The sequence below is a fragment of the Esox lucius genome, chromosome 7 (assembly GCF_011004845.1).
Source record: "Esox lucius isolate fEsoLuc1 chromosome 7, fEsoLuc1.pri, whole genome shotgun sequence".
In the NCBI taxonomy this organism is placed as follows: domain Eukaryota; kingdom Metazoa; phylum Chordata; class Actinopteri; order Esociformes; family Esocidae; genus Esox; species Esox lucius.
In genome coordinates this window covers 39,067,259-39,080,474 of record NC_047575.1, presented here as the reverse complement: position 1 = coordinate 39,080,474, position 13,216 = coordinate 39,067,259, and the positions used below count along the sequence as shown (strand labels likewise).

General features: G+C 44.7%; 1 protein-coding gene across 1 annotated transcript in view; it reads right to left on the bottom strand.

Annotated features, from left to right (window-relative positions):
- Nucleotides 1-12,955, bottom strand: part of frem2a (FRAS1 related extracellular matrix 2a) — a 114,668-nt gene extending 101,713 nt beyond the window's left edge. The window contains exons 1-3 of the mRNA XM_029121246.2: nt 11,325-12,955; nt 6,311-9,839; nt 10-99 (exon numbers count right to left, since the gene is read on the bottom strand). Of these exons, the coding sequence (XP_028977079.2) occupies nt 10-99; nt 6,311-9,839; nt 11,325-12,797 (5,092 nt within the window). The 5' untranslated portion in view covers nt 12,798-12,955. The remainder of the gene's footprint in view (nt 1-9; nt 100-6,310; nt 9,840-11,324) is intronic.
- Nucleotides 12,956-13,216: the final 261 nt, after the last annotated feature.

The following is a 13,216-nucleotide window of genomic DNA, read 5'->3' as shown; positions in this document are numbered from 1 at the left end:
AGGACTTACCATAGTCTTCGACGGAGAACAGGAAGAAGTCTGCGGTGGCGTTCTGCTTGCTTTTTAACACGTAGAAGATTCTCTGTTCATCGACGTCCGCTACAGCGAGGATGAGATGGAGGACGACACGGAGCGGATGAGGGGGAGATGGATAGATAAGTTAATGAGGAGCAAAAACACCAAAATGTGGTCACTTCATGCTCCATAGATTATTTTTTACTGTCCACATTTTCAATGTCACTTCATCTTTTTCCAATCAGCAACCCAGCAATTCTGTGATTTATAGACACTATTTTTTCCAAACCCATCAAAACCCATCAAACCCATGAAAAAGAATAAGAACACATACTGTTAGTAGTTAATGAGAATGTGAAAAGCTCTTTCATGTCAACATGTTGCTTTCCACGGGTGTTATCCAGTGATAGGGAAACAGTTAAGCTCCCACTCAGTGCTCCTTTAAAGAGAAGTGCCACTAAATTGGGCTAATATTCCAGACTTTCCCCCTTAATATTTTAGGCACAGTAAACAGTTGATATTCCACAAGTGCAGCACGTTATACTAGTTTCCAAATGCTTTATAATAAAAGAATGGTGGACATGGAACAACCACCACATGATTGCTGGGTTAGCTTAAACTGCCAACAAGTACAGTAGGCCTACCTCAGGTTTTAGCTACTGTATCACAAAAAAAAGAATTGTCTTTGATGACTGATGCAATTAAAGTTACGTACTACACATGAGCAAGACACATGTAGGGCGGACGATCCAGCAGAAGTGACAGCAAACCATGCAACTTTCTCTAGAGCGTGTAGGTAATTATTTTGAAATAATGACAGCGTACCCGGTCGTCAAGGGAGAGAGTCATTTAAATATTTATTGCAGCGTTCGATAGTCTATTCTTCAAGATGTTACAAACTCGATCTTACTTGGTCTTACAAACTTGATCTTACAACCTCAATCTCAAAGAAACCTCCGGTCATCCTCTACTTATGTAGACACTGCAGTCCAGAATACACAACACAGTACTGTAAGCCTATTGGCTGATTGCCGTGGCTGAACGGGACTTCCTGCATACGGATAAACCAATGTTCTTTTGTAATCAAAACATAGGTATACATTCTACACATGAATAGATCTATGCAGTTTAGCATGGTTACACTCCTCCCGCCCCATAATTCAGGTTTTAAAGTGGGTAGGGAGTACGCTTTGTTACCTTTTTAAATGCTCATTCACACTTTAAGTTTGCTTTACCCACTCTTTCCCTCTCTCCTCTGTCTATTTGATAGGCTCTCTCCCTTCCATCTCTCTGGTCCTCCCTTCCCTCTCTTTCTCTCTCTCTCTCTCTCTCTCTCTCATGTCAGAATTTATAGATGGAAGCTGTCCTGCTGAGTCGCTGATTTCTATAATTTTTGCCACCCAGCGTGGGTAATTTACTAACTTTGGCCTTTTATATTTTTCTTCTGTAAGGTGTGAACTACAGATTGTCTCTGTAAAACAAGTGGGAAAGGGATACTCGGTATTACACAATTTAAATGCTAAACGAAAACCACAGTGAAACAAGAGGAAACGTTCCACTCTAAACCCTGAAGTTTAACCTTGAGAAAACGGTCAATTAATTTCACTCAGTGTTTTTGGAATAAGAAAAGGCCTGCTTCCTGATTCAATAGATGCTCAATAGAGGAAATCCATTTATTTATTTTTCCAGAACTAGGTTTAATCCACGAGTGTGTGAAAATGTCTTCATTTGAATAAAGGTTATTCCTGGACAAATATTATTATAAAAAATGATTCAACTCAACCAGACAGAAACAGGAAAAATCTTTAAATCCCTGACTGATGGTAAACCAACAACCAATAGAGAATCCTAAACCCACAGCCAATAGAAAGGAAACGATGTCAATTACCTCAAACCTAGAGCCAGGTGACAGTGGATCTAATGACAGACAGTCAAACCAAGAATGTTAAAAACACTATGAGCTGTCAAGAAACCCATTCTACTCACAGCTGTTTTCCTCTCCGAATTATAGGACAGTTTGTTCTTCAGTATCCAACACCACTGTTTTCAACCAACAGCCAACTGTGAATTGCCAAAATAATGGAAACATATTCTATACTATTTACATTTTTCTTTATTTTAGCTGCTACCTGTAGTTGTATAGTAGATTACAAATCATCAAACCTCTCTCACCTCCTTCCAAACCAACAACCCCCCCATCTCTTTTTGATTAAGCGTAAGCGGAGCCGGCCAAGAAGAGCGAATGGCTCTTACTGAATGAGTGTGTGAGTGACTGACTGAGTGACTGACTATCCCTTGTTAAATTGCGTAGTGGTTAGAAAACAAATTATCCATAAGGATTTGTTCATAGACCGGTGAGGAACGTGGCAACCTATAGTCAAACACATTGCTGGCTACAATCTTCAGTAGCTACATTATAGTAAAAATAAAACCGTTTACGGATATATTGCATCTACTTTGGGCGGATTTTCAAAGTACATATCTGTGCATGCTTTTTGGGGTAATATACAGTAGATCACAACCCCTTGGGCAGTAAAAGAGTAGGGGTTTCAATGATTCTCTCATCTTTTCACTTGATGAAAAAGTCCGTTACTGTCACCTATATTGATAGTTATCAAGAATAATGTCACCTATATTGATGTTATCAAAAAACAAATGTTTTTTTAAATGAAATAGCTCTGGCAGTGTAAAGTTCCTCTTCAGTCTCGCTAGCAATTATTCAATTCTTATGAATATTCCAAGCAGTAAGTTAGTAGATACTAGTATGACTATTACTGGCTAAAAAGCTGTAAAAAACGACCGGTGGCAAAAGCAATACGCTATTTGTGGTGGAAGTAAACTTAATAAAAAACATAAGTCAGTCTAACACAATGCTTAACAGTGCCTAGCGATATTTTCAAACTTGGTTGATCTGATGTTGAGATGCTACACCAACAGTCAGTACACGTGTGGCTTAGTGGTGTGGTGGTTAAAGACACAACCTGTCACATGGCCGACCCAGGTTTGAATCCAGCCAGGCCGGCAACATTCATCCCTTTTAATCTGGCCGGCTGAACCACGCTTTCCTGGTCCCTTTTCTTGTTCCTCTTTCTCTGACCTTTTCTCTCTCTCTGATTATTTCACTCTCTCTCTACATTATAATCTTTAATAATAGATGTAACTGAGCAGAGAGCCTTATAAAAATATAAACCTCCTACAGCCAAATCAGACCAAAGCTGCCAGGTCATTGAAACGTCCGTAATGTGAGCAACACTTAAGAACAAGTCACAGTTATCAATGGGACAGGCCACACAGTGCACAAATACAGAGCATCCGGAGCCACTTCCTCACCCTCGTCTTGCTTTAACATGAGACGAGGAAAGAGGGGGTCAGCTTGGAGTTGTTAGAAGCAACTCTAAAGTTGGACAGACGGCACAAGTCCAGAGTGAGGGATAAGGCAGTTGTAGAAGTGTTGGGATGGATCCCTAATGCAGGACGGAACAATGCAAAGAGAGCGATAAGGCAGATGTAGAAGTGTTGGGATGGAGCTCTAATGCAGGACAGAACAATGCAAAAAGAGCAATAAGGCAGATCTAGAAGTGTTGGGAGGGAGATATTGTGCAGGATGCAACAATACCAAGACAGCAATAAGGCAGATGTAGAAGTGTTGAGATGGAGCCCGGATGCCATGAACAGGGCAGACAGCAATAAGGCAGATGTAGAAGTGTTAGGATGGAGCCCTGATGCCATGAACAGGGCAGATGTAGAAGTGTTGGGATGGAGCCCTGATGCCATGAACAGGGCAGATGTAGAAGTGTTGGGATGGAGCCCTGATGCCATGAACAGGGCAGACAGCCAGCCCTGTCATTAGTTGAAGTCAACACTCTGAACCGGAGGGCACTCAGGTTGTCAAATATTTAGCGAGGTGCATCGAGGGACGAGCCAGGGGACACGTGGGGACGGGTAAATAAAGGGAGAATGATTGTCTCTTTCGCCTCGCTGCTTCCTCTGATGAATGTTTACAGTCTCTCCTCCCGTATCTGTCGTCCTCCATCCATCTCTGCCCTCTCCTCTCCTTGCATCTTTAATTATTTTTCTTCTTCCATTTCTCTCCATCTCTTTCTGTCTTCCACTCATCTCTCCCCCTTTCTTTCCATCACTCTCATCACCCCCCCGCTTCCTTCTCTATTTCTCTCCATCTCCCTCCCCCCGTCTCCACAATCACCACCCACCCCATTCCATGTCTCTATTTCTCTCCTCCAGTCTTCCATCTTTCCCTCTCCCAGACACAGTGACACTCTGGAAGCTGTCAGAACAGATTAATCTGCTCAAGAGAGGAAGACTGACTGCCTGACTGTCTGTCTGCCTGTCTGTCTGTCTGCCTGCCTGACTGTCTGTCTGCCTGTATGTCTGTCTGTCTGTCTGCCTGTCTGCCTGACTGTCTGTCTGTCTGACCAGATCTTTCACTTGGCTTCCCTCCATCACCTCCACAGCTCTGTGCCCCTCTTCTCAGATCCTACAGATTTCTCCAAATTTGATCTTCATGTTGCTGCAGATTATTTCATGTTTTCCGGCACAACATGACAATACATTTTTTTTGTATAATATAAACTGTGTAATTTACACTTAAACATTTCTGACTGGCTTTGCCCTGACAAAAATGTAATGTAATAAGTCATCCGTCTGCCATTAATTCTGCCATTAATTCTAATCCAAACAAGCCTGTATATTTCCTTGCATGCACATACAATACCCCCTCTAATGAACATACAGCACGTGTGGTTTGACTGGGCTTGAATCCTACACCTGTCTCTGCAATGCATTCACAACACTCGGCATGCTTGTTTGACGTTGTGAAGAGCGGCATTACTTAGATTATCTTGTTGAATTATTGACATTTATAACAGACATACTGTATTTATGCACACACACACACACACACTTATTCAGGACAGTCCGCTTCCTGCCTTCCCTATCATATTTTTAAGCAGACTGACAGCTGGTTCCCCAGGTTCTCACAAACACATACAAGCGGACACGCAAACACACACACCACTCTGAACAGATTCTACCCAACCACTGATGGGTCTCAACCGATTTTGACCTCTTTCCCATGATCCTCTACTTTACCATCCGCCTCATTTAACAAACCAATGTACTGAAGAAATAGGTTGTGTCCAAAAACACACCCTATTCCGATCAAGTGCACCACTTCTGACCTGGGCCGTAAGTATCTGGTCAAAAGTAGTGCTGTAGAATAGGGGGCAATTTTGGATGCAGCTCAGAATGAAATACCAGAGTCGCACAACACTGAATTATTCATCAGTAACATTCTGCAGTCTGAGACCACCATGCACAGCAGCAGACCTTGGCTTCACGTAGTATTTGAAAGCTTTCTCATATTTTCAGCAATTATCTGCCTGGAGGGTCTGATGGACAGGGACCTGGGGGTTGTTTTAGCCTGCCTGGAGGGTCTGATGGACAGGGACCTGGGTGTTGTTTTAGCCTACCTGGAGGGTCTGATGGACAGGGACCTGGGGGTTGTTTTAGCCTACCTGGAGGGTCTGATGGACAGGGACCTGGGGGTTGTTTTAGCCTGCCTGGAGGGTCTGGTGGATAGGGACCTGGGGGTTGTTTTAGCCTGCCTGGAGGGTCTTATGGACAGGGACCTGTGGGTTGTTTTAGCCTGCCTCAAAGGCCTGTTGGACAGGGACCTTGGGGGTTGTTTTAGCCTGCCTGGAGGTTCTGATGTACAGGGACCTTGGGTTTGGATTATTCTTCATCAGGCTAGCTTAATGAACCCCATTTAAAGCACTATGCTAATATGTAACACCCACCTCTATTTTCCCCAACCCAATCAAACTCAATCAAACTTGAATAAGCAGGGGGCTCTGATTATTGAAATTAGACCTACTACCTGCCACAAAGATGAAAATTAATATCCCCCACCCAGTACTTGCCAGTGAGATTAATAATGATCTCTTCTTCAATTAACTGTTGGATAATGTGGTATACAATGAAGTAATTGTCTTGTGATGATCAACAGATGGGCACCCCCCCATTCACACCCCCCCATGTGTGAATGCTGATCATTTTTATACAATTGTGGTTTCAAACACAACCAATCAATAACCAGAACCATAGATTGTAGATACCAAAAGCAGAAGCAAAAATGTTAATTTTGTGTAACTACTAGCTGTAAATAGAAACGCAACATTAAATTAGCAAAATGTATTAACTATCAAAATCAAATCAACATTGTTCATATTAGCAAATAAATCAAATGACCAAAAAAAACCTAAATGTCGTTTCTCACCTTGACTGAAATTGTTGATAGAGCCATTCCCCTTGCCGAGATTGATAAGGTAACCATGCATGGGTTCTGTGGTGACGTGAAACACCAAGGTCGCCGGAACACTGTCTCTGTCTTCCACCCGTAGAACTCTGGAGGTGATGGGGTAACCCAGGTGCCCGGTGGACAGGATCCTCAGCGTGGTGGCGCCCTTATTCCTCACCAGCTGGGGTAATCCATTATCGATGGCCACCACCTTGATCTTCAATCTCTGGGGCCGCCGCGTCTCAAACACGGTGTCAGGGAACACGTAGAAGTCGGCGTGTGTCCCATCAGTCACGGTGAAGGAGAAGGAGTCTTCAGAGGACTCTGTGCCATCATGTTTGTAGCTAATGAGGTTGTCATCGAGGTCTTGCTTGGTGAAGACGGTGACTGGTGATGTGTTATTGAAGAGGAGTTTGCCATGTACTGGCGGTTGGGCCACTGTGAACTTCAACAGCTCCTCAACTGTGTCCTGGTCCTCGGCAGTCAACTCAAACGGCGTGATGAGTTTGCTTTGCCCCTCCGTCACCACAAGTCCGTGAATCGTCAAAACGGGTTTCTTGTTGTCTATGTCCACAATAGCAACTCGGAATGTACGGAACACCGGGTTGTAACCGTCGGTTACCTCAAACTCGAAGCTGTCCATCTTGACTTCTTCATCTGAGGTATGGATGTAGTAGATCTTACAGCCAGCCAACTGAAGTTGGGTGAAGGACACGGTGGGTATCCCCGGTGTGTCAGTACACTCCAAGTGTCCTCTAACCGGAGCCCTGGTGATGGTGAACACCAAGTGTTCATCTGGACTGTTGAAATCGCTGGTACTGAGAAGATCTGTGGTTAATGTAACTCTACCACCTTCCTTCAGAGAAACCCCTTTACTGACCACATCTGGGAATACCATGTCGATACTCCTGATGGTGATGTAGAAGTAATGGTCAATCAGAGGGTTCATGGTGTCGGTGATGTCAAATTTGACCAGGTCGCGTATCCCCTCTTGACCGCTGTGTGTGTAAACTATCAACCCCTTATCCACCTCGCTCTGCGTGAAGTTCATGCCCACAGTTATGTTCTCCAGAAGCCCAGATGGAATTTTCCTCTGAAGCAGGCCCTGATCAGGGCCAAAGCGCACAACATAGATCAACGCGCTGTCATCTGAGTCTAGATCTGTGGCTTTGAGTACTTTGTTGTTGATCTCTTTAGTCTCACCTACTTCTACCTCAAGTCCATCATTGACAATCATTCTCGGAGTCTCATCATCGAGGGGCACGATCATGACCATGGCAGTTTTCTCCACAGAATACTTTCCATCTGTTAGGATGATGTCAAAGCTGTCCTCCGTGGTCTCAGAGTCATCGTGCTCATAGATGATGCTAGAAGCTTCCCTGATCTGTTCTAGGGTGAAGTTAGTGACTGGAACTGAGCCTGTGGCTAGTTGGTTGAGGATGAAACCGTGTTTGGGAGGTTTGGAGATGATGAACGTGAGCTCCTCTGCTGGGATATCAGTGTCTGCTCCATTCAGTAGAAGAGTGTCAATGACAATATTCATGCCCTCCATCAAAACAATCTCATTCAAGTAGATCTCTGGATTTTCATCATTAGCTGGTATAATCACAATAGGGAAGAAATGCCTCTTTGAGAAGTTAATACCATCAGAGCATCTAAATGCGAACCTGTCTTCTACCGGCTCTACCCCCTTGTGGATACTTTGAACATAATACAAATTATTTTCTCTGATGTCTCCGATGTGGAAAGCACTGATTGCAGTTCCTGACCTTGACGTTTCCGACCCAGGAGCTGGAGAGATGTTCTCCACGTATCCAGAAGAAGGTTGTACAATGATGGTGCAAAGGATATCATTACTGGGAGTGTCTTTGTCTTCCGCATTTAAATACTGGGCTCCAATGGCATACTTTCCTCCTTCGATGACACTGAACTGGTCACCCACAGTAACCACTGGGGCCTGGCTGTCAACAGGGAGGATGGTGACTTGGACATGGACACCGTTGACCTTGTTTCCGCCCATGGACCACTCATACGACATGTCTGTAAGGGTAAGGTTGAAGCCGTCCACAATAGTCGTCAGGCCGATCTCTCCACTGGTGTGAGCGTACATCACTAAACCATTGATGATGTCGGCTTGAGTAAACTTTCCGACAGGTGCTCCAGCAACCAGGATGTTGCCAAACAGCGGTGGGTCTTCGATTAGAAAGGTCAGCTGGAGGTCATCGGTGTCATCGTCCTGCCCCTGTATGACGCTTGTGGTGATTCCCGTGGCTCCATTCTCTAGGACTTCAATGTGGGAACCGACCGTTCCAGCCGGTAAACTGATCGTTGGCATTTCGTCGTCGACAGGTTTCACGACAACCCTGACTGTCACTGCAGCGATGTGAATTCCATCGCTGACATCGAGTTGAAATGCGTCACTCACCGTTTCATCGCCGTTTTGGACATACACAATCTTTCCATCCGAGATATCCTTTAGGGAGAAGGAACCCCCTTCTTCGAGGTCTGCGACACCGTGCTGGACCTGCCCATGCTGTGGAGGCTGCCTGAGAGTGAACAGGATGTGTTTACTGTCTGTGTCAGGGTCTGTTGTGTCCAGCTCAACACTGGATATCACATGCATACCTCTCTCAAACACAGAGAAACCAGTGTTAGTGATTTCGGGAGGTTTATTGTTAACTGGCTGGAGGAAAATCGTAAAATCCCCCTTCACACTGTTACCGGCCGGGTCCTCGACAGAGTACCGGAACTGGACGACGTGAGCTGTGATGCCTAGCTCCTGGTCAGGGGGGCTGTATGAGATCTTGTGGTGGTTGACCTGAGCCTGGGTAAACTCACTGACCTCAGTGTCAGGGCTCTCGGTCAGAACAATGGACCCAAAGACCACCGGGCTATTCTCGTCGGTGTCTGTCGGCGGCTGGATCACTGCGTATTTCAGATCACGGTCCTCTGAGTCTAAATCTGTGTAGCGGAGAACGTTCCTGCCAATATGGGTCAGCTGGTACTCATGAACTGCCATTTGGAGTGTGGTCCCAGGGAACAGCTCGGGGGGGACGTCGTCAATCGGCAGAACTCTGATGAGGAAGATGTTCTCACCTGATTCGTTGGGCGGGTCGTTGTCATCCTGGACTTTGAACACTAACCGGTCCGTGGCTGTGTTTGTGTCATGTTGTCCCGTGTGTTTATAGAACACATTCCCATCAATGATGTCCTTCTGCAGCCACTCGGTCACCTCCTTCTCATAAACCTCATCCACAGCATTAAACTTCCATGACTCTGGGTCTCCCGGGGCGTCTGACTGCCTGAGCAGCACCACACCGATGGTTGATAACGGTTGCAAAATCACAAACTTGATGGTGGAATCCTCCGAGTCGATGTCAGCGGCACTGAGCATCAGAGGGGAGATGGGTATCATCTGGTTCTTGAAGAGCACCAGGCCGGTATTGACATTTATAATAGGGGGCTCGTCGTCTGTAGGAACTATTGTCAGGGGAAACAGGAACTCCACCTGGGAAATAAAAAGAGAGAGAGCGAGAAAGAGAATGTATCTAGATCAGGGCTCGACAATAACGATGGCCCCGATCGTTATTAAAAAGTCGGACTAATAAAACTAGCAAGTCACTGTCCTGATCAGGCCACTGCAAAACTATTTGAGATAATTAAAAAAATAATAACTGCTTTATAAACTCAACATCCTGCAGTTGTTTTGTAATCTGGCACACACACAAAACTACCTTGCAGCTCCTTATGCGCGCTGTTGGGCAGTGGTGTGACGAATGGCTGTCCGGTATAGTTTTTCAATAAAACATTTAAAAACGCAATTAAAGACAGTGAAGGATAACTATGAGCTCAAACGAAAGCAAACATTTAATTGACCTATTTCGACTTCAATGGAACTTAGATGAACTGTGTCTCATCTGTCGTAATTTCCCAGCTAGAGCGGACCAATGTGGGTCTTTTTACAAAGGCACTGACAACTTTCGCAAACAGTCCCTGACCAGCCATGGCAATAGCAAACAGCAACTGGTCTGCATAACAGCCTAGAGGTGGCTGACAATCTGTCTTCAGGGCTCTTGGTAGTACTGATCAGGAATTTAAATGCAGATGACCATTGGGTGATCGCACGACTCATAACAACCGTATACCTAGTAACTAAGATGGACCAGCTGTTCCCCCAGGGATAATTGAGTTAGTGATTTGTTTAAAAGTCAAATGTTTTGTTGACTGTTATGTTTTTGTTGACTAGAAATGTGATGAAAGAAATATTAAAATATGTTTTTATGCTTTATATCTCCAGAATGCATTTCATAAAGGATTAAACATGTTAAGTAACAAAAGTATTTGGTTAAATTTTGTAACACTGATGAATTATAACTTTTGAAAGGAGGGACAGTAAAAACATTTCTGGAGCCATGGGTGTGCTCCCCTTTAACAGCCTAAACGGGGTAAGGGCTTAGAGATAAATTACAGAAGACAGAAACAGATTATGTTAATAAATCCAGTTTAAGGTATTCCTGTCAATGTCAATGCATTTGCCTCTCATTACATGAAACAGCCATGCCACCATAGGCAAATCCGTCAGGTGGTAAAGCCTCTGCTGAGCCTACCTACTGCTTCAGTAGCATGATGTAGCTTGATGTACAAATCCACCCCCATGATGGGACTCCTATATCACAGGCCTTTTCCCCAATCTCCAGTATCCCCTTAATCTCCAGTATCCCCTTAATCTCCAGTATCCCCTTAATCTCCAGTATCCCCTTAATGCTGAATGACAGGCAGAGACACATTGGATCACCGTTTCAAAAATATTTTATATGACTTGAGGGATTGAATTGCTTGACCTTTAAATGTGGTGGCAGACACACAAACCAGAGGGCCATTAAGCTTGTCAAATAACCTAGCAATTATGCAGGCTATTCAATATATCTTATTTTAGTAAGGTAACATTAGTGTGGAAAATGTGTAACATTTACTATTTTCATTACATAAATACCTGATTGTTGCCGTCGGTCATCCTGAAAATGATATTGTCACTGTATGTGTCACTGCCATCATGTTGGTAGATGGCCAAGCCGGCATTCAGGTCAGCGGCTGTGAGGAACTTCCTATGTGAACCCAGGACAGTAAGGATTCCATGGCGGAGCCCATCGACAACGGTTACGGTGACGCTGTCCAGGTCGTCCTCGTCGCTGATCTCCAGGTTGTGGGCGGAGAAAAGGGGGCGGGACTGACCTTCGTAGAGCAGCTGACCCGTGTTGCGTGTCACAACGGGTGCCAGCGAGTTCATCGGCTTCACCAAGATCATGAACGCGAAGGGGTCCGAGACAAACCCATCCAGATCCACCACCTCAAACTCTATCTGGAAGATCCTCTCTGTGTCTGAGTCCAGAGAGGGGGGCTTGTACGCTATCTTCAATTCACGTAGATCTCTTTGACAGAATGAAGTGATCGGCAGGTTCCTGTCGTCTGTGCTGATTATATAACCTTCCTCGTAGGAGAGCGGCGAGGTGATATTGAAGATAAGGTCATCAGGGTCTGATTCAATGTCCTCTGCAGCCAGCATTTCAGGGGTCAGAGCTGTCATCACAAACTGACTAACCTCCATCATCATCATTGCAACAAAGCTGGGTTTAGGAGGAGTATTCTCCTCCCCTTCTCTGATTCGGATCATCAGCTGGAAATACTCCTCCTTCATAAGATTTCCCTCTTTATCACGCAAATGAACAACCATAGGTATGTAGTCTCGGTTGGGAGACTTGTGAACAAACAAGTGCTCATACCGGATTTCGGATCGGGTAAATTTGTCACAGTCCATAGTTTTTTGGAGTCTGTTATGTACCAGTTTTCCGTACCTGGGAAGAGTGCCACTACTCGCTAAAGAAGTCACCTCACATTTATGCGAGTCTCTGTCATAAGTGAATTCCAATATATTTTTATCAATAGCATTACTAACCCCCTTCAGTTTATCAACGGTCAGCGGCAAATTTTTGGTCAGCACCTCCAGCTGCGTAAAATACACCTCTACCTCCATCATGAACGGGATGACAACGGTTTCGGTTCGCGTGTCATACCTGAGCTGTAGCCTCACTCTGTCCTTAACAGGACTTCTCGATCCGAAGTGGGAGTAGGTGACGTCGTTGGGACCAAAATCACAAAGAAACTTTTTGGGAGAGAGATGCCCCGGTCTCTGAGAAAGCGGGTCGTTATCCAGCACAGTGATGCTGCATCGGTCCCCAGGATGTGTTTGAATCACCAAATCATTGACGGGATCAATGAAAACAGATCTCCCAAATGGCACGCGTATCCCGTTATTTGCCACCAGTATCGCATCCTCCGACAGTTGAGCTGACCTCAACGGGAAAGATAGTCCATAGCTATCCGGCAGCTGTGCCAAGCCGTTACCTGAAAGAGGCGCAGCAAGAAATATGAGTCTATAAAATAGTACCATTGTGACTGATAGAAACATTTCTTTGTATCCAGTATGTTGTGGATAAGTGTCAAATGATGTTATTCTTTCCTACAGGTAAAATCCGTATCAGAACAGGATAAAAAACGATGAATGAAAGGCGCCGTCGAATCCCATGAAATCATCACCACAGCAGAGAACATTCTCAGTGAGACATTTGCGCGCAGAGTTTTAACTTGAAGCATTTGGGGACCTGTGCGAGAGACCTCCCACCCGCCGCAGATTATTGGATATATTTAAAGAGTATAACGCGCGAGGAAGGCGAGTGGACGAGGAATATACCATTCACGGGAGAGGAGGAGACTAGAAGATGCTTTTTAATTAATTAACGGGGTCAGAGTTAAGAAAAAAAATAATACATTCGTATTTTGGTGAAATCGATTTGTTTTATCCTTTGTTTTACCTGCAGTCGACGTTTT